Raw genomic sequence first — 21,846 nt, forward strand, 5'->3', positions numbered from 1 at the left:
CCAGGAGGAGGTGCCCGTGTCCTTCCTCTGTGCACGAGTGTGGGTACACAGTACACAAATGCACACGCACAATGCACGTGTGTGTACACACAGCTGTTTCAGTCTTTCTCAGGAAGTGTTGTCAAGAGTGATCATTAGACTCCTGCTCTATATCGTTCAAAGTGAAAAGAAGAGGGAGGAGGAAGAGGAGGATGAAGGAGAAGAGAGACTAGGGTGAGAGGGGGGTGGAGGGGGAGGAGGAGCAGGAGGACAAATGGCAAAAGCAGGTGACAGTATCCTATGTTGTACATTTTGGATGAATACTTCTTTCAGTGTTTCCGGAGCTGCTCTGTGTGTAAAATGAACCATGTGGAAGTGCCAGCATCTGACCATTTTTGACCCACAAAAATGCAGGAGGGTCCTTGTGAATGTGACGTCCCCAGACACATGGGCCCCCCTTGGCGTGGCCTCCCCCCCACTCCGCACCACTCTTGTTTCCAGCTACCAGTTACCCAGCACTCTGTGATGCCTGCCACCTACTCTCCCCTCTGCCCCTCCTCCTCCCTCCCCCTCCTCCCCCTCCTTCTCCCCGCCATTGACTCTCACCCTGATGTAAATTAGGTGACTCCCTACCTTGACAGCTGCCTTCTTTTCTCCTGTTGTTTTTTCTGTCATTTGCTAGCTATCATCTCTTCACTCTTGGCTGAAATTGTACATCCCTTGGGTTGTCCTAATAGGGAAGTTTTCCTACTGCCGTAGACAAGCGTGAGCATACCATTATTTTTATATGTTATATGTAATATTTTTAGCTCATCCCAGAATACTAGAAATGAGCAGAGGAAAGAAGTGGAAATGTGTGCAGAAGGCATCGGAGAAGAATAACAGGTGGCCTAATGGTGTCAGGTTGGGGCTGAGGCACTTTAGTAATTGTCCCTCCAAAAATTGCCCCCACCCTCGTCACGACGAGGTGGTCAGTGACATGAACTCTGGGCTAGAGTGTCTGGGTTTGAATCCAGCTCCAACTGTGGGCGCTTTGCCTAATCTCTCTGGGTCTTGCTTGGCTTCCTCTCTGGCAAAATGGTTATAATAGAGTCCCTACCACAGGGTCCCTCTGTGGTTAGCTGAGTTAACACATTCGCTGAGAACAGTGCCCCAAACACATCGAGGGGCCACAAAGGATTAGCCAGAGTAATAAATAACAAAGACGATGTTTTTCCTATCGCCAATTTGAAAAGTTCAGACACGTGCAGAGGAGAAAAGCAGGACCTTTGTCCTGCCTTCCTGCACAGGCACGCACAGAGGTGATGGCTCTTTGCACCCACGAGCCATCAGGAGCTCTTGGTTGTGCTTGTTAGGGACTAAAGAAGGACTGCCACAAATTCTTTACCCAATTGCCTGTTTTTATATAAATTGGCTGTTCTGAAAATTCAACTACGAAGATGTTTTAATATTTAAATGACTCTTTCATTTAAAGAGTCCTCTCTCCTCTGAATCAGAGCGTGCACTTTCCTGGGCACCCGGCTGGAGCGAGCCTCTATCTTCCCTGAGCGGCCAGCATGGGCACCGTCCTGGTTGGAGTCTCACTGGCCCCTGGTCTCTGAGGCGAACATCACCCGTCGGAAAGTGGGCATCATAACAGCGCTTTCCCTCGTCGGTTTGTGTGGGATTAAATGCCACCATGTGGCGCGGTGCTCAGCACAGTGTCAGGCACTTGGTAGCACACACTCAATAAACGCCCCTCGTTTCTGCGGCCCGTGTGTATAGAACTTACTGCACTGCACTTGTGTAGCTGTTTGAGTAGCTGGCCTCCTCACAGAGCCGCCCTCACCGTGGCCTCCCAGCTTACCCACTCCTGTTGCTCTGGTGCCTGGCACAGGGGCTGGCACATACCGTCAATAAATGCATTAGCAAATGGGTAACATAATGAAGTGGACACTACCCAAACACCAGTCGCTTAGATCCACACTGACATTAAATAAGTGTTAAAATTAAAGACAAACAAAACGTCACTGCCTTTTGATTGCTGGACAGTATTAATTTCCTAGGGCTGCTGTAACAGTTGACCACAAAGTGCGTGGCTTACAGCAACAGAAACTCACTGTCCCATGTTCTGGGGGCCAGACGGCTGAAACCCAGGTGTCAGCAGGGCCGTCCTCTGAGACTTTGGGCGGAGTCCTTCCTTGCCTCTTCCGAGCTCTGGGGTCCCACCTTGGCTGGTAGCTGCATCTCTCCAGCCTCTGCCTCTGTCCGCATGTAGCATTCTTCCTGTGTTTCCAAATTTCCCTATTGTAAGGACACCAGGTCTGGTGGATTAGGGGCTGTCCTGTGGCCTCATCTTCAATTGATTACATTGGCAAAGACCCTACTTCCAAAGAAGGTCACGTTCATAGGTGCTGAGAGTTAGGACTTCGACATTTTTGGTGGGGGGGGGGCATACTTCTACCCATCACATGCACACATATTTCACATACTGCTGGGTTCTCATTTAGCTTTTTGAAATTACACACAGAGGGAGAGCCTTGGAGATGGTGGTTTGACCCAGCAAATCCTGGAGGAAAACCGCTCCCCATGACCGAGACAGCAACTAGGTTCCCCAGCAGATATGCCACTAGGTTCCGTGACAGGCACGTCCCAGTGTGCCTGCCCTGTGCCAGGCACCATGCTGGGTCCCCAGAGAGGAAACACAGGTGATGACGACGAGACCTGTGTTGGAGGGATTCAGAGTCTCTGGGAATTCAGTGATAATGACTCAGACGGGAAGAAGAACTGCCCCTGGCAGCTGCCATCCCAGATTAGCGATGGCCAAGATCCGGCGTTGGCCTCCGAGGCTCTTTACCCCACCTGTGCTTCTGTGGATTGCTGCTCATTTCCCATGCACAGGGAAGGCTGGAGGGTCAGGGGTTTGCAGCCGAGCACTGCTGAGCACCTGCCTTCCCCACTTACAGGTTTTGAAGAGGCTGCTGGGCAAGCCCAAATAAATCCCATCAAAGAGTGATGCCCAACCCCAGATGCAGGGTTTGTATATACCTGGGTGTGGCCTGCAGGCCCCTGTTCAGCTTGGAAACATGCAGATCAGTGGGAGGACACCTGTGTCTGAGTCCCTCGGGCAGGAACCAGAGCTGGCAGAGACCTAAGGGGGACGTGCAGTTTGTGCCCGGGCACTGCAGTCACCCCTACCAAACAGCTGTTCTCCGTCTCAAGCCCAAGAAGATGGGTTTGCTCACTGTGGTTCTGGCTGTTTGAATTGTGAGGTAGGGTTAATTTTTTTCCTTAGGTTTAAACTGAGTCTTTCAGAAGGTACTTTTATAACCTGATAGGAATCTCTTTCAGAGATTTTGTTGATGGACAAATTAACAACTCTTCTTCACTCCTTAACAGCACCAGGCGGACTCGATGTTTCCGCCTCTCACCCTGAGGGTGCTCAGGGGGAGAAGAGGGAGGTCAGTGCTCAGAGCACGTCCGTAACTGACCCTCATGGCTGCCTGCACCCGTCATGGGCCCAGGTTCTGGGAGGTTATAGTTCTACATCCATCTCCAGTTGACATGGCCCCTTTCTTTCACCTCGGCCTTTTCTTGCATCATTCTGCCATTCCTTCTAAAACAAACCCCCTCCCCCTGAGTGGCTCAGCTGCGACTCGCGAGACAGACATGCAAACCACTTGTAATGGGTCACGATGTGGAAAATGCTAGCTGGGCCAGGGTTCCAGCGTCTTCCTGGAGAGGTGGGGAGGGAGTCAAGGAGGAGAGAAGGCCGCCAGGGGCTCAAGACCCCTGACCTGGATTGGGAGAAATGAGAACCACTGCACCAGGCTGGGAAAAGCTGGGAAAGGGTCTACGCAGAAGGGAACAGCACGAGCTCAGCCGGGGAGGCTTTTGACTCACCAACCGCAGGGCGTTTGTTTAGGGAATGAGGGAGACAGAAGTTTGGAAGAGTCAGTCAGGAACCGAGTGTGGTGTGCATCGTGCCAGAGTTGGAACTTAATGGCGAGGGCAACAGAGAGCTAATGCAGAGCTTAAGCAAGGGAGCACCATGATCAGATCAGCACTTCAGAAATAAAAGTCTTTGTTTGTGGCTCTTCTTGGCACTGACCGTGTCCCTGATCTTTTGGGCCAGTTCCCACAGATCTCTGCTGGCTGAGTTGGTGCTATCCCACCTCCAGCCTCAGGGCCTGCATGCCCCTCTCTAGGGCTGCCCAGGGTGGAGATGGAGATGGGAGTTGGCCTCTTGCATATTCCCAGCACCTGTCTTCTGCTCTTAGACGCTGAAGCCACGGACTCTCTGGGTTGCTGTAGAAGGAGGCCTGGAGGCTTACACCATCCCTCATCCTGTTCCATCCAACAGGCTTTTGTCCTTGCTGCGATCATTCATCCCGGGGGGAGGCGGAAGGTGTTGCTGGGTCCCCTCTCATTAGGAGATTGAAATATTGATGCAATGAAAAATCCTCCTGTCTCCACAGCAACCTCCCAGCTCATCCTCACAATGTGCCCAATGGTCTTGATTGAATTGGGAGGGGGTTGGGGGGAGGACAGTCAAGAGAGAGTCACTGACAACATACTCCTGGAAGTGGGCTGCCTCCTCTCCTGAACTGAGTGGAATAATTCATTTTAAACTGGGTGTGCAGTCACGACAGGTAACTCTGTTATTTGATACCTGATATCAACTTCCTGTGCCAAGAGGCCTGGCCCTGGCAGAACCTTTTTAATTCCCCAAAATAAATTCTGCGAAGACAAAATGACATGGTGTCTGTCAGAGTGGAAAAAGAACCAGGGTCCGGCAAGCATTTGTATCCCAGAACTTTCGAGAGGCCCTGTGTTGGTTGCAAAGAAGACCCGTCTATTCTGGACTCCATTCAGGGGTGCTTCGTGTATCACAGGCGCCCTCTGTGCCCAGCCCTGGGTCCGAGTGTCGAGGGCCTGCTGCGTTTTGTTGGGTGTCTTTTCCCCCCTCATGTCATGTCAGCAGCTCAGGTGATTTGAAGGAAAACAGTTGCCCACTGGGCTTTGTCTGGCAGCCGAGGAGGTAACCAGGGCCTCTCTGCAAGCTTTTGGTCCTGGAAGCTGCCTAGAGGCCTGTCGGGCAGCTGATGGCCTCATGGAGGTCTTCCAGTCTGGTGCTGTGGCCTGGGGAGAGAGCAGCTGGCCCGAGGGGGCCAGGCAGCAGGCGGGCGCTGCATGTTGGTCGAGGATGCTGCCTGTCTTACACAGGCTCCCGAGCCGTCCTCCCCGTGGCACTCAGTGTTCCCCCAAATAGGCAGTTGCTAAGAAACACCCAGAGTCTTGGGAGTACCTTCAACACTGTTGATGAGGCTGCTGTGCTCAGTACCCAGCTGCCAACACTCCGCAGCCTGGCCAAGTCCACTTACGTCAGACTGCGGCCCAGGCCCACACCGGTTTGCCGGCGGCGTACATGTTCCTGCTTCTCGGCTTCTAGCTGCAGGAAAATTTAGTGGCTCTGTAGACACCCTGACAAAAGCCCTAGCGTTCCTGTCGTACCACCCACCACACACCATCCATCCACAGGCCCAGCTGCCCCTCGTGTGCCTCCTCCCCCTCCCGCCTGGGCTCCAGTTTATCTCAGTCCCCGCCCCAGGTTTGTGACATCAGCAGGGGAGGCAAACGTGTAATGGAGCATTTTGTTTTAAGCCAGGCACTGTGCTCAATACATTTATTGAGTTGTTTTTCTAACACGTGAAATGCCTGTCGTCATGGTTGGCAGTGGGCCCGTTTCAGAGGTAGAAATACTGAGTCTCAGAGAAGTTCAGTAACAGATCCGAGACGAAGTAGCATAAGCAGCGGGGCTTTCCGCCTGGGAGTCTTGACCCCAGAGTCATGCTCAAAGTCGGGGCACAGGTACAGAGCCGTGGGCCCACCCTAGGGCCCCATATTCCCGACAGTGCTGATTATTACCCCAGGCAGGGAGAGGACACCAGCCCCTCAGTGTTCGTTGTTCAGATGACCACAGAAAGCCTCCTGGCGGCCTTCTTGGAGCCAGCTGGAAACAGGAGGTGATGATGGTTCTGGAGGCCCCAGAACACCGCAGACTTCTGAGTGCCCAGATGACGCTTCCTGAAGAAAACCATATTGGAGCGCGGCACCCTCTGCCTTTGCGCCTCCCGGCTCCCTGTGGCCTCCGGGAAAGACTCCAAACTGCCATCACCATCTGGGTCCTACTCTCCCGCCCGCCCTGCACCGCCCCGGGCCAGCCGCCCTTACTGCATCCACTCGGACCTTGCCGTTGCCTGGGAGCTCCCTCTGCCTTTCCTGCCTGGCCACCCAACTCCTCCTCGGACCCCTCTCTGCTTCACCTCCCCCAGCTGCTGCCTGCACTGGGTGTCACCCCCTCCACTCTCTTCTGCTATCACTGTGCCCACCTCTCTGACCGGGCGCTGGGCTTCCTTCCCATCCCAGCATCTCTGCAGTGCTGGGGCCTGTGGTGCCCAGGAGGCAGGAGGGAGGCCTGTGAGTGAGCAGACACGCTGCTCCGTAGCATGGAAGGAAGTCTGTCATCTGAGAATGTCAGCACTGGGGAGCAAGCACCTAACGAACCGTCCTGTCTGGTCTGCCTCTCTTTTAGCAAGTGAGGACCCAAGGGGAACGGTGGTTTTTCAAGAATATCGGTGGCAAAGCCAAAGCCGGGATGAGATCACACTCCCAGATCACCTGCCATCTGCCAGGGTGGCAGGTGGCTGCTCAAAGCTCATTCTTGGCAGCTGCCCTGCCCGGCAGGGAGGCTGGAGGAAGACATGCAACTGGGAGAGCAGTGTTCTATTTTATTTTATTAACACTCCAGAGGCCTTCCATAAAAATACCCGTGGATGTTGAAAGAGAGTCGGGACGGTCCATGAGGGTAGAAAAATGCTGCTAACGTCCAGCCTGAGCCCCCTGGGCCGGGAGTCCCGCCAGGCTCCTGTCATCGTGGACAGAGCCGGAAGCCGCTTCCCACTGCAGCCTAGCAGTGCCAAAGAAAGAAATCCCAGCCCAAACCACAAGGAATCCTCCCCCGGGAGCCGGCCAGTTCCGAGACAGAGCTGGAGCCCTTCGCTGGCAGCGCACTATTCTTAGAAGTTGGAAGTGTGGTGAGAGTGGGGGTGTGTGCGTGTGTGAGTGCACGCTCCAAAATTAAACTCGAGGCCCAGGCCTCACTGAACACAGTGCCCACAGCCCCATGATGGCAGGCTGAGCTCTCGGGGACGGCCGTGCCTCCCGTCGCGGCAACAGAGGCTTGAACAAGCAGGTTTAAGGGTGTAGGGTTTCCAGGGCTGCTGAGACGAAGCACCTCACATGTGGTGGCTCAGAGTGACACACACTTATCTTCCCAAAGGGCCGGAGGCCAGGGGTCCTACATCGGGGTGTCCGTAGGGCTCTGCTTCTTCTGGAGGCTCTAGGGGAGGACCCTTCTTTGCCTCTCCAGCTTCTCGTGGGTCCTGGAAATCTTTGGCTTCCCTCGGCTTGTAGCTGCACTTCTTCAGTCTCTGTCTTCACGTGGCCTTCTCAATGTGCTGTGTCCTTTCCTCTTTAAAGGACACCAGTCGTGGCATTTAGTGCCCACCCTAACTCCAGTTTGATTCCATCCCAACCTCCTTAACTGATTACATGTGCAAAGACAGTTTCCAAATAAGGCCACATTCTGAGGATCTGGGTGGATGTGAATTTCGGGAGGGCACCCTTCACATCCCTGCCAAGGGGGAGGCTACCACAGGGAGGGGCAGCTCCAGTTATTGGGTCCAGGGAGCCCTGTAGAGCAGCAGGGGTGAGGGGAGCAAATTCCCACAGCAAATTCCTAGCAGAGCTCAGGGCTGCCAGCTGGCCGCCCCATGTCCCCTCGCGTCCCGAAGGCTGGGAATGACAGGAGGCAGGGGCGCCACTGCCCAGGCCGGCATTAGCCCGATGCTCTGAGGACCAAGGCTGGATTCGCTTCCTTCTCTGTTCCTCAGAGCTGAGCAAGGAGCCTTCCCTGTGAAAGTGTCTTAACCGTTTGTTGAAAGAAGGTTTGCTTGAGCGTGACTCCCACAGTGAGTGCTTGTTCTGACTTTGGAGAGAGGACAGTCGGGTTTTGTGTCAGGAAAGAGTGAGTCAGACCCTGGTCTGGCAGCAAACCCAAACGAGGAGCTGGCGAAGGGTGCTGGCTGGGAAGCTGGCGGCCTGGAGACCAGCCTCTGCTGCTTACTGGTCTGTGAGCCCAGCTTGGAGCCTGGGGTCCCCCATCTGTAAGGTGGGTATCAACGTGTGGTGAGGCTTACGAGAGAGAATGTGTGGCCCTTCTGTGAACTGTGAAGTCAGGGGCCCATGTAAGGAATTTGGATTCCTTGAAGGCAGAATGAAATGGAAAGACAGCACTGACACGACGAGGCGGCTGTACCGTTACATCATTGCACGCAGAGTGTAAGTAATCCCAGGGGTCGTGCTTTGAGGCCCAGGACGCGCTGGGTGCTGCCAGACGTCGTTCTTTTAGAAAGCAGCTCCCTCAAGAGACATTTTTGTTTCCCTTATAGAAGCAAGCATACTGAGGGTGGTGCAAGTTCAGTACCTTGCCCGAGGTCATAGTAAGTAGAGAAGCTGGGATTTGAACCCAGGTCAGTCCACCCAGCGCTGGTTCCACTTAACGTCTGGCCCAGCAGGGCTCTGGGCCTGGGCCCTGTGTCAGCAGCTCTGCTCGGGCCTGTGGACGCTGAGAGGGCTGGTCCGAGCTCCCTGTGCTGCCTTCGAGCACGCTGCTCAGGGGGGCCTGGCCGTAACCAGGCTGTCTATGTGGACATTAGCTTCCTGGCTTTTTCCCGTCACTCTTTGTCTCTTGGATGTCACTCGCCTAGAGGTGGACTTCTGATGCCCAGTCTGCTGTGGTGGGACCCCCAGGTCCCTAGTACCTGGTGCAAAGTATCCAGTCAAAGCAGGCCCCTCCCCTACCTGCAGGTGGGCAGAGGCGGCTCTATTTCTGGCTAAAGAACAGGCCTCAGGAAGGCGAGCCTTCCTGCCCAGGTTCTAGAAATAACCCTTCTGACAAGGACCATGCTTCCTTCACCCAGAGCGGTTTTCCCCAGCTCTGGAAAACCGTGTGCGGTCACCCTACGATTACTCTGGCATGCAGAGCCCTGTGGTTCTGGCGGTGGGGCTGCAGCCTCCCGGAGAGAGCAGCCTTGTTCTGGGAGGGGGGCGGGGCTGGAACAGATGGGCTTCCGTGTGGGCTCTGCAGAGCACTGGGTTTGGACTTCGGCTCCACCAGGTACACGCTTATTGAGACTGCTGCTTTTTCTTAAAAAAATAAAGTCTTAATGTGATAAGTAATATTAAACACATTTTAAAAGTGAAAATGCATATAAGCAAAAAAAAATTACAGGTCAATGGGAAACTTACCACCATTGAATTTTATTACACATCTTTTGAGATTCACTTTTCTTTCTCCTTCATTTAATATACAGTATGGGACAAAGGTAGGCTTACTGTTGTTCATATGGAAAATAATACATTAGTTAAATTGTAATACAAGAATAAACTGTGTTTCACATACTCACAACTGTAAACCTACTTTTGCCCCACCCTGTATACTTCATTAAAATAATGGAAGATACTATGCATTCATGCTGCTTTTTTTAGACGTGTATTTAAAGACGTGGGGGAAAATGTTAACAGTGTATCATCCTCCAACATAGCTGCGTGGTGGTGTTCCATTGGAAGGTCCTCCCAGTATTTAACCCACCTCTCTGGGGTGGGAAGTTGGGTATAAGCTCACTTCCAACCAAGAACCTCGACTTCTTCTTCTTCTTTAAAATGGGGTCGTAGTGCCCATGTGGCAAGGTGTGTGTACTGTATCGCACTGTCCTGTGCTGGGATCTCAGTAGCAGACGCCCAGCAGCCCGCCTTGCCCTCCGTGGGGGCTGAGGCCAGGCTGGACTGAGGCCGACTACGCAGAGCGGAGCGGGGCTGCTGCTTCTTGACTGGGCAGGTGTCTCCTGCTCTGACAGGCATCGGAGAACAGTGGAGATAGATGAGCTGGGCTGTCTGGTTAGTGTCTGTGCCACTTGTTGGGCTAGACATGGGTGCCTGTCTCAGCCGAAGCCGCCACGGCCTCTAAGTGGAACACGTGGATCCCACAGTTATTTGCCTGTGCTGCCCCCCATCAGGGCTGCCCCCGCCCCACCCCTGAAATAACTGGAGTGTGTGAGCTTTTCCCATGCTAGGCATGGCACACTGTGAGCCTTGCGTCTACTTCTTGTCTGAATCCAACTAAATAAAACATGTTTCCCCGGCTCGGAGATATGGAAACCAGATATAATCCTGCCGCCGTGCACCCTCTCACCACCCAGAACTGGGGATGAAGCAGGAGGAGTATGCGCAGCCTCCTAAGAGGTTTGATTTTGAGTATTTAGTTGTCATTAGAGCTGATAGGGGGTGACTTTGTTTTGTTTTTGTCTAAATGCAAGTGTAAATATAATGGTAACACTAAGAGCTGGTAAATATTGTGGACTTCCCATGTGCGGCTGTCTGGGGCCTTCTGCTAGAAGCATTCTGATGATCTCCCGTGAGGCAGGTGGTGTGGGTCAGTGCCCGTGTGGTGGATGGGGAAACTGAAGCACATGGCTGGTAAGAGACAGAGGTGGCATTTGGACTCAGGCAGTGACTCTGGAACTGTCTTTCCAGTGGCAGCCCTTATGACGGGTTAGGGGGGTGTCTTTGGGAAGACCCGCCCCTCTGTCCCCTATACCCAGCTCGGCTCTGAGTGCTGGGTTGAGGAACGGCCAGGTGGTTTGCTAGGAAATCTGCACGACCTGTCCTGTTTGCTTCGTGAGCTGCTGACTTTCTCAACTTTGAGGACATGATAGGAAAGTTGCAAAATCAGAGGACAGGAGTCCTGGGAGCCCCCAAATGGTGAAGAATTAAGGGGGGCCACTATAGCCGTACTGATGGAGACCCACTGCTCACCTGGCTTCTGCTGGGGCAGGGGCAGCCCTGGGAAAGACGGAGCCCTAGAGAGAAGTGAGAGCTGGGGTTAGAAGTCTGAGCACAGGAACGCCCCTTCGTGACCAACACCAAAATCGGGTGCCAGAGCCGACACACACAGCGGTACCTGCCCAGTACAAAAGAATAAATGAAATTACAGTTTATTAAGCTCTTGCAGGAAGTACGAGGTCATAGGGGTTTGCATATGGCCCCTGCTGTCTGTCTGGGGTTTTTCATTTTAAAAATGCCAGTGCCCTGGCCGGGTGGCTCAGTTGGTAGGAGTGTTGTCCCGTATACCAAAAAGGTCGTGGGTTTAATCCTTGGTCAGGCATATACCTAGGTTGTGGGTTTGATCCCTGGTCAGGGCACATATGGGAGGCAACCAATTGATATTTCTCTCTCACATTGATGTTTCCCTTTCTCTCTCTCAAATCAATAAACATATCCTCAGGTGAGGAGTGAAAAAAAATGCCAGCAAATAAGTACATGTGGGTATATATTGGGATGCAGTCACGTGGAGTTTTAACCATCCTGGGGGTTAGCCATGGAAAGTTGTGCCCCTCTTGGGGCGAAGGCACTGGCTTCCTGCCTGGGTCAGTTCTCTCCCTGGGAGGGTTATTCATTCAACAAACATGTGGTTAACATCATTTCTAATAAATCAAAATTAAGAGGGTAAATTCAATTCCATAAGCATCTCTTCATTACCTAGCACTGTGTATAATGTTTTTGTTTTTTTTAAATCACAGTCCATCAGAAGTAGACACTTCTGATTTATCCACTATATGGGATTACTGAACAGGCTCCGGCTTCCTCTTCAGTGGGAGAAGGCAGAGTTCAGTGTGTGTACACATATTTAAACACTCCCAACAGACATACTGGGCAGGTACCTGTTTTTATCAGTAAGCCCGTGATCTGGCAGGGCAGCAGACGGCACTGAGGGAAGTGGACATGTGTCCTGTTGTCTCAGTGTTCTCTGTCCCCCTGGGGTGGAGCAACCTAGGAGACCCTCCCGTTGCCAGAGAGAGCTGGTGAGTCAGGACGGATTCCTTGGTGCGAGTTGGCCGCTGCCCTGCCTGGGCGGACTGCTCCCTCTCCAGGCTCCTGCTTTCTCAAAGCAGCAGCTGGGATATGGGGATGGCAGGAACAATTTCTGGACCTGGGCCTTCACTTTCACCTGGAACTGCCACTCGGGGCTAGGTAGGTGGCTGTTGCTGTCCCCCTCACTAGAGGTGGCCCACCCTCACTGCCTGTAACCGCAACACAGAACACCGGGTCAGGAGTCCACACTGGTGGTGAATACGCACGTAATGGAAAATTATGAACAAAGAGGCTGGTCCTGTGTGTGTGCAGGGAAGTGGACGTGTGCAACTGTCCCTTTAAAACCACACTGGAGTCACTTAGCTCAACCAGACACAGACGGCATTTGTCAGGTTACCAGGCAACTGTAAGCAACAAATACTTGTGAGTCTGGGAGGAAGGGGTGAACAAATCAGGCTTTTCCTAAGTATCCTCATCCCTTTCCATAATAAGAGCCTGTCGCCATGTGCTCTCCTGTCCTGGGCCGTCTCAGTCGGCCTGAGTCTTGTATCACTTTCCACCGTGGCCAAGCGCTCTGGGGCGAGGCTGCCCAAGGACCAGCGTGCGACCGTTGGTAATTTATACCCTCTGAGCCTCAGTTTGCCCATCTCTAAAGTGGGGACAATCACAGTTCCAATCTCTCAGGATTAAACAAGTCAAAGATGGTCAAGTCCTTAGTACACAGCCTGACAGATGTACGTGCTCAGCCAATACTACCCATCATCATTCCCTGTACTGAGTTTTGCAGCGAACCCCTCGTGGGGCAAACTCTTGACACCTGCCTTCAGAGACCACAGAGAAATCTTCAAGTACCCCTGCTTTCCTTACTGTCCGGAGTGTGCCCTGGAAGGGAAGTAGCAAGGGGCTGTCAGTTCAGCCACCTGGCGCTCACCTCCTCTGAGCCTGCTCATCTGCGCAGGCCTCCAGCTGTGGGCGTCCTGGTGGGCATGGGGGCTGCTTTCCTGGCCTGCTGCCCTCCAGTCAACAGAGACCCTGGGTACAGAGCTGGGCCGTGTTGCTCCTTCCCTCTTTCAAGACCCATCCTGGATCTTCCCAAAGGCTGTTTCTTCCTCCCTTTGGTCAGCTCCGTAAACTGTCCCCAACCCTGCACTGTGTGACTTGGTGGAGGCAGCAGCTACTGACAGGCCCTTCTTGCTGTGGCCAAGTTCAGTGTCCTTTGAGGTGGCTCCATTTTTTATATTCAGAGGAGGGTTTAGCCATGTTGTGCCAGTCACGGTGCATCCATAGAAGGTTCCCCCGATCTTCCATTTGAACATGTAAAATTCTTAATATTCTTCTTGTTTTGGATGGACCTTCAGGGCATTATGCTAAGTGAACTGTCATTCAGAGAAAGACAAATACTATGTGATCTCACTTATATGTGGAATCTAAAAAAATGAAAACAAGCTCATAGAAACAGGGTAGATTGATGGTTTCTAGGGGCTGGGGGTGGGGGGCCAGGGCCTGGGGGACGTGCGGAGATGTTGGGCAAAGGGTACAACTTCAGTGATAAGATGAACACATTCTGGGAACCGAATGTGCAGCGAGGTGCTCTGGTTAACGGCACTGTATGATACGCTTGAAGGTTGCTAAGAGAATAAGTAGTTCTTAAATGTTCTCCCCACAAAAAGGAATGGTAGTTATGTGGGGTGATGGAGGTGTTAACTAACCCAACTGCGGTAATCATTTGCAATGTATAAGTGCATTAGATCATCGCATTGTACAGCTTAAACTTACACAATGTTACACGTCAGTGATATTTCAGTGAACTGGGGAAAAAAAGATTCATGTTCTTTGTTAAAAATAGCTTTTTTGAAGTGGAATTCAAATACCATCCAGTTGGCCTAAGGCGAACAGTGCAGTATCTTTGAGTGCATTTAGAGTTGTGCCTCCGTCAGCGCGGTGTTAGAGACTTTCACTGCTCCCAATTTAGGCGGCACCCCTCAATTCCCTCATCCCACCCCCAAAAGCTAGGAAAGGACTGATCTACTTCCTGTCTATAGATTTGTCTCTTCTGGACATCCTATAGAAATAGAGTCAACCACACACGTGGCCTTTTGTGCCTGCTTCTTTCCCTTGGCAATGGCATCCGGGTGCATCCGTGCTGGAGCAGGGTCAGGACGCCCTTCCTCTTCACGGCCGGGTGATGTTCTGTCATGTGCATTCTGCTTATCTGCTTGTCAGCTGCCCATCACGGGGCTTGTTCTTTATGCTCTTCATGTTCTTCTTGCTGCCTCAAGCCCCTTGCAGCTCTCTCCCTGAGATTGCCTTTCCCTTCCCAGTTATTTTTTGATGAGGAGAGACGTTTTTATCATTTTTATATCAGCCCCAAATTACTTCTTGGTTTGGTTATGAATGTAATCTCCTGCTCAGACATTATGTTCTGAACACCGTAATAAAATTAAAGGTTGGTACTTAATTTTAGCAGAGGTACACAGCAGGCAAGGATGCTTCCTTTTTACCAGGAACTGCCTCTGGATCAGGTGGCACTGAATGACACCCTCATTTAACCCTTTCCTGCCAGGAGCTGATTCCTACCCCCCCCCCCCCCGGGCATATAGTCTACACAGGCCTGCTGCATTGCCCACAGAGATGCGGGCAGTTAGACCCAGGTGGGACTTTTGTGTTTCCCAAATTTCTCTGAAGGCTTGTAAGTGTCTTCCAGTTTCTCTACTGTTGAGTGTAGAATGAGGTCAGACAGAATAAACGGGTTAAATGGCAGCCCCAGGTGCCAGGGTGGCGCTGGAATGAATCGTTCAGGTGAGCTTCCTGTGTGCAGCGCCGAGTGATGTTGCCAGGATTCGTGTTATTGGGGTTTCCGGTGCTGAATGGGGACCTTGTGTGTCACTCCCTTCGGTGGCTGCCCTGAGGAATTGCTTGTGGAAAACCTCATTGGCTCCGTAAATATGCCCTTCCCTCCTGCCTGCTAGCCAAATTCTCTTCTGGGATGTAAGATCCAGTTAAGGATGAAGGCAAGTTAGCATGCTGGGGTGCAGGGAGACCGCCTTTGTCTCCCTGAGCACCTGGGCCCCCCGTGAGCCTTGGAGAGCTACTTGCTAACGTTCCGATGTAACAGACCACAAGCACCATACACAGCCTTTAGTGTGAAGCCCGGTCTCCCAAAGGGCATGAAAATTTTTGCAGTGATTATTGGCTTTCATGTAAATCCTCCTGAAGACTGGAGCCATGTACTGAAGAGCCAGAAGTAGATGCTAGCAACTTAACCTGCTGGACGAGTGCCGTAAATACCAAAGCAGACAGTTTGCTTCCCTCCAGTGGCTTTCTTGGCAGAGAATTAAAACAGGAAAAAATGGCTGCATGATTTAAGAAAACATTGTGGTGTTTGGTGATAATAACTTACGTTTCTATAATGCCTTCCAGCTTACAGAACACTTTCCCATTATTATTTCATTGAATTCTCACAAGTCCCAGAGGTAGGTAAGACAATACTGTATTATGGTTAAGGAAATGCTGTCTCTGCCACTCACCTACCACGTGGCTGTGTGGGTTATTTAAGCGCTCTTAAGCTTACTACCCTGAGTTTTAAAATGGGAGTTTAATAACACCTCCCTCTTAGGATTGTTGTACAGATGATATGAGATAACGCATGCATGAATGCCGCTGTATAGTAAGTGCTTAATAAATAGCAGCTATTACATTATTAGGTGCAATCATAATGCTCATTTGACTTGGGGTGAGGAAACTGAAAACGACAATTTGCTGAAGATCACATCCTTAGTGATCGGCAGAACCAGAATGCCAATCTGATTCTGCCTCCAACTTTAGTCCTCTTTCCGCTACACTGCAGCCAAGCCATGTGACTCAGGAATGTTCTGGTGCCCCTGCCAGCACAAGTTCCTCTTCCAGTGAAGCTCTGCCTCGGTTTCTCCGGTGCACTGATTTTCTCCATGTCTCCTTTTGTGTCATCCACAGAACATCATCAAGAAGGTGATCGGACAGAAGTTTGTGTACAAGTTTGTCTCTTTCCCGGAGATACTGAAAATGGACCCTCACGCCGTGGAGATCAGCCGGGAGAGCCTTCTGCTGCAGGACCGGGACTGCAAGGCGCCCCCCGAGGGCCGAGAGGCACACAGACACGGCTTGGCAGCCCTCAAAGGCACGAGCCGCAACGAATACATCCACTCAGGCCTGTACTCGTCCTTCACCATTAACTCCCTGCAGAACCCACCAGAAGCCTTCAAGGCCATCAAGACGGAGAAGCTGGAGGAGCCACCAGAAGACAGCCCTCCTGTGGAAGAAGTGAGGACTGTCATCAGGTTTGTGACCAATAAAACCGACAAGCACGTCAGCAGGCCCGTGGTGTCCCTGCCCTCCACTTCCGAGGCCTTCCTGGCTTCCTCAGTCTCAGCCAAGATCTCCTCTTTAATGTTGCCGAATGCCGCCAGCATTTCGTCCACCTCACCCTCCTCCTCTCGGTCCCCGTCCCTGTCCCCCAACTCGCCCCTCCCTTCTGAACACAGAAGCCTCTTCCTGGAGGCCGCCTGCCATGACTCGGATTCCCTAGAGCCCTTGAACCTGTCATCGGGCTCCAAGACCAGGTCTCCATCTCTTCCCCCAAAGGCCAAAAAGCCCAAAGGCTTGGAAATCTCCGCACCTCCACTGGTGCTCTCCGGCACCGACCTTGGCTCCATCGCCCTCAACAGCCCCGCCCTGCCCTCAGGCTCCCTCACCCCAGCCTTCTTCACTGCACAGGTAAGAGCGCTCCGGGCGGAGAGGAAGGGAGAGCTGCCAGAGCAGCTGTCTTCAGGACCCGGTGTAGCAAAGTCTGTGTGAATGTGAAGGGAGTTACTTTTCCACCCCCAGGCCTGGATATCCACAAGAGAGAAGGTAGGATATTGGCTACAGTGGGATGCTTGGTTGGTTTCTGGCTTTTAGTGGCCTGAAGTGATGAAAGAAGGATGGAACATACACACTGACCATCAGGGCAGACCCAGTGATTTCCTGGGCAAGGCTGTGGGGGTCCAGTGGCATTTCAGAAGGTATTGGGGCTTTATGGAACTTTCCAGTCCTCTCTGGTGGGGAACGTGGTAAGTAGCCATTTGTTTTCTGTTAATAAGAAAATAGGTGTTAACTGATTGATGCAGGCCTTGCAGTTGTCAGTGTGGACTGTGTTGCCCTGTAGTTCCTAGTAAGAAATAGCACGAAGGACAATAATGGCCCCACCGAACGTGGAGGAAGAGATGCTTCAGTCACAGCAGCGCTCCTGTGAGGAGGCCCAGGTCCACGTCAGGCCAGGAAAGGAAAGCAAACTTAGGGGGCACGAAAGTCTTCAGTGCTATTAACTCCAACGGGAAGGTAGCCTTTTCTTTCTTACTTTCTTCTTCTTTTTTTTTAATCCTCACCTGAGGACATTTTTTCATTGCTTTTTTTAGGGAGAGAGGAAGGGGGGGAGAGAGAGGGAGAGAAACATCGATTGGTTTCCTCTCGGATACATCCAACTGGGGACTGAACCCGCTCCCCAGGCATGTGCCATGACCTGACCAGAAATCGAACCCACAACTTGGTATGTGCCCTGACTGGGAATCGAACCTGCAGTCTTGCGGTTCACGGGACAACGCTCCAACCAACTGAGCCATGCCAGCCAGGGCGGCAGCCTTTTTCTTTAAATGTTATATTCAGATGCTCTTTCTTGTCCAGCCGGCAATTACAGGGCAAAAAGGCAAGCACATGTTTGGGAAACCCTGTTCTGTTTCCTCTGGAAAACTGGATGCATTTTGGTGGCAGCATTAAGCTCATTGGCTTTAGGGTCACAGACCTGGATTCAGTTCCTGGCTATTCCGTTCGGTGGAATGTGACAGGGCACTTGATCTCTGAGCCTGTTTCCACATCTGTGAAATGGATTATTGTGAGGATTCAATGGGATTACAGGCGTGGTGAGAGGGCTAGCTACAAGTGGCAGGGGTGGTTGTCGGGGAGCTGCATGGCCCCAGGTAGGGGGGTGCTGGAGGTGGAGGAGCGGGGCCTGTCTCCTGTGTCTGCACTCTCTGCTGTGATGTCCTTAGCAGCAGCGGCGTATATTGAGGTTTTCCTGTATGGCCGGCGCTATTCTGGACACTGTATTCTCTTGGTTATGTCTCAGCTCCATGAAGTACGCACCGTTATTGCCCCATTTTTCCAGCTGAGGTAAATGAGGCACAGTACTAAAGTAACTGGTCCAAGGTCGCACAGCTGATAGGTGGTAGAAGCGAATTTGAACCTAGTTTTTCTGCTCCAGAATCCATGGCTTTAAGTAAAATGCTGTGGGCATAGATTCTCACCGGGCATACGCCTGGTTGTCCTTGATGGTAAGTCTGCAAAGCAACTGAAAGCTGCTCTTGGCTGTTTTCCTCTCTGTGGCTTCTCCCTGCAAGTTGGTGGCCCAGAGATTTGGTGTCAGCCTAGCAAACTGTCCTGTGACCAAGGACTGCTGAGTAAATGCCTCAGGACAGTAACGTGAGAAGTGGGGCCGGGGTGGGCAGTGTAAAGATCCCCTCCCCCGGCCAGCTTTGTGTTGGCTACGTAAAGTGTAGTGAGGTCTCAGGCCAGGCCAGGCCAACTCTGATTTCAGTGTCTGCTTTCCCCGAGAGCCTGTTTCACTGTCTCTGAGCCGACCGGGACCATTGCCAGCCCTGCCGTCGTGCAGCAGGGAATCGGCTCAGGCAAGCTCTGTGTTTTGGACCTGGACACAGCAAATTCAGAAATTCAGGGTGGCTCTGCTCAGTGGCACTAAGGGTGCCTGCCATATGGTGGGGCTGAGGAGAGGAGGGACCTTGGTGTGAGATGGGGACGCAGGGTGGATGCAAATCTCAGGATAGAGAGGCAGAACCTGCTAGAACTGGCCTAAAAGCAGGGAGGGGAAAGCCTAGGAAAGCCAGGTGACCTGTGCCTTGGGCAGATGGGAGCGAATGGTCCTCAGCCAACCTGTGAGGGTTCGCGCTGCGAAGTGAGTTAGTGGCAGGAGTCCCAGAAAGGGGACCAGGGCTTCCTGAAGGAGGGGGGCGAAGGGCGAGGTGTGGACCCAGGACACAGGGGAGGGGAGTGGGGGCCTGGGCTGAGAGAGGGATGGGGGTGGGGTGTGAAGAAAGTGCTCTGTCTACACAGTGCTCTGAACGGCTCAAAGGAGGCAAGGACTGCCTTCGGGAGATGGCACTCTCTCAGGACTTGAGATGCCCTCACCTTCTAGCAGCATCCGCTCTGCACCTGGTGTGGGTGGCCAAGGGCGGCTGACGGGGAGGGAGAGAAGCAGTGAGGGAGAAACCAGAGACCAGAGAAAGGGCAGGGCTCAGGCATTAAGGATGTTCACCGAGCGGGTCCCCTGAGGTCGACAGGATGGTCATGCCGTTTCATCTAACGACAGCTTCCATCCAATATTATTTTGTACTGGTTTCAGTTGCACGACATGTGATCAGTCACACACTTCCCGGGGTTTTATCCTGAGGATTTAGAGACCGGGAGTCAGTGTAGGATTCGGATCCTGAGATTCCATCCCCTGGGAACTGCTTCGTGTGCCCCAGAGCCCAACCCACTCACGGGTCTCCCCTCCAGTGGACACAGCACTGGCTCTCTGAGGAGCCCACCACACTGTGGAAAGCGGCGGGCCGGGTCCCTGAAATTGCCCCCAGGAGACAGGAGCCAGACTTCCCTTTGCTCCCAGGTTAGCTCTGGGGGATCCCTTCCCCCTGCAGGGACTTGGAGTTTTTCTCACGGCTCCGGCTCCCCTCCTGGCCTGGCGCCTGTATCTCAGAAACACGGCTCCCTTCTGCGGTGCGCACAGTGTGACATAAACATCTGGCTGCCTGTGGGAACCTCCTGTAGACTTTTTTCAATGGGTGAAAGAGGTGAAAGCTGGGCTGGAATAACTTGATACCCTGAACATGAAATTCCCAAGAATTTAGTTTATTCCAAGAACTATTTATTTATATTTCACTTATTTATTATTAAGAATAATTCCCATTTTCCAGCTAGAAACACAGGAGGAAGGTCAGATGAGCAGAGCCTCGGTGTGACCAGGGTCTTGCGGTTGCAGTGCCCTCCGGGGACCTTAGATAAGCCCGCATTCAGATTTGAAATTTCATCTGCAAAATGACGTGCGGGAAAATCATCAACCGCTCCCATCAAACACACTTGGGGTGCGTCTGCTGGGCCCTGTGCGACATGCGGTGAGGTGACTCTTGTTGATGAGTTTTTCGGAAACCAGATTACTAGTGCAGACAGACACGGAGATCGCCCAAAGGCCCCTCAACCCGGACTGTGAGGAACTGGAAAGTGGGAATACAAAGCCAGCTGGGTACCGAGTGATAAACTTGGAGTTTGGCTGCCAAGGGTAACAGCTGCCAGACTATCAAGGTCATATTGGACTGCTCCTAGAAGAGCAAGGGTGTTGTCCCTGATGGCAGGAGCTGCGGAAATTGAGACAGGGCAGACGCCAGGATGTGAAACCCTCCCGGGTCCTAGCCAGGTCCCGTGGCAGCCTGGACGGTGCCAGCTGGAACTTCTGATCCTCTATCTTCTGCACCTTGTGTCGTATGTCCCTCTTCCTTCCCTGTCTCTTCCATTCGCTCTCTCCCTCCTCATCTTCTAACAAAGTTTGTTCAGAACCAGAGGCTTTGTGCCAAGACCCCTGTTAACCTCATGTATGGTGTTTAAGATGCTCAGCTCAGGAATGTGCAGGCACCGCAGCATGAACACGCCATCCGAGTGTGAGCATGCGTGCCTCGGGCTGTTTCTAGTAGCAGCAGCCTTGGCTTAGCACTGAGTGGAAACGGTTTGAGGACTGAAATGCTGAAACCTCCTTCCTGCACTTCCTAGTCAATTAAATGTAACAACGTTGAGCCAAACCCCTAAGGTGGGAATTGAGTGAAACAGAGGTGTGTGTTGAGGGGCAATCAGGGTATACTGTACCCCATCCCAGCTCTGGGGGGGCGGTTCCTGTCTTATTGTCTCTCTCGCCATTATCACAGAAGGAATAGAGTTAGCTTTTTTCCTCATCTCACTCTTAACACTTCCCCTGCTCAGCCTGCAGCTTCCTTCCCTTGAGTGGCGAGGTTGTCCTTCTAGGAGCTTTGCGTTGGATGGCGTCGCTGGCAGTTTTGCGGGACTTGACGCTCCCGTTGCAGGTTCTCGCTTGTCCCAGGTCTGGGCTCCCTCTTCCCCGCCCCCTGGGACCATCTCCTCTCCCTCCTCCTTTGCCTTTTCTCTTGATCCTTCATGGTTCTCCAGCCTCTTCCCCACTCCCACCCTCATTCCTCTGTTTCTCCAGGCCACATATTGTACCGGCCTGGACCCTCTGCAGTTCTCTGTTTTGTCCCCGTAAGGTCAGCACATTCAGTACCACACACAGGTCTGTGTGATTCTACTTCTCTAATTTTAAAGGCCTTAAAAACCACGGTTTTTTTTGAACTCTGACAACTCTGGGAGTTTCCAGGGGTTCACTGTCACCTTTCACGTGCGGATATTTTTAACCCCCCGTGTCACTGTCATGGATTCTGTTGGCATCTGTGGGAGATTGAGATTGGAGGCGTTTGTTGGCACAACAAACGGTTAAATGGACAGCCTCATTTTCTCTCCTTTATGACCCACTAGTACCTCAGATCCCAGAATCCAGTCCTCTGCGAATGCTCTTGCTGCACAGCTCAACGGTACTCGCGTATCCCTTTCAGTCGGTCAGCGAAGGCACGGCTACTGTTTGTTAACTCATTTGGGAAACAGTTGGTGAATAACCCCCCGCCACCCCCACCCGCCTGTTTGCGAGGCACCTGGGCATACAGAGGCGAGTACACAGGCACAGCTGCTGTCCAGGAGGCGAAGGGTAAGGGGCGGAGCGTAAGTTAGGGTCGTGTTTCAGAGGCCCCAACC

General features: G+C 52.5%; 1 protein-coding gene across 2 annotated transcripts in view; it reads left to right on the forward strand.

Annotated features, from left to right (window-relative positions):
* The window catches only part of ELK3 (ETS transcription factor ELK3), a 65,740-nt gene that overhangs the window by 29,702 nt on the left and 14,192 nt on the right, over positions 1–21,846 (forward strand). Inside the window, exons 1-2 of one of the 2 annotated variants that reach the window (XM_053921904.1) lie at positions 11,960–12,111; positions 15,925–16,704. In XM_053921904.1, coding sequence (XP_053777879.1) covers positions 15,994–16,704 — 711 coding nt within the window. In that variant the 5' untranslated portion in view covers positions 11,960–12,111; positions 15,925–15,993. Of the gene's footprint in view, positions 1–11,959; positions 12,112–15,924; positions 16,705–21,846 lie in introns of those variants that run through there. The other variant, XM_024579349.4, reaches the window with a different exon arrangement.

Source organism: Desmodus rotundus, chromosome 3, assembly GCF_022682495.2.
Source record: "Desmodus rotundus isolate HL8 chromosome 3, HLdesRot8A.1, whole genome shotgun sequence".
Lineage (NCBI taxonomy): Eukaryota > Metazoa > Chordata > Mammalia > Chiroptera > Phyllostomidae > Desmodus > Desmodus rotundus.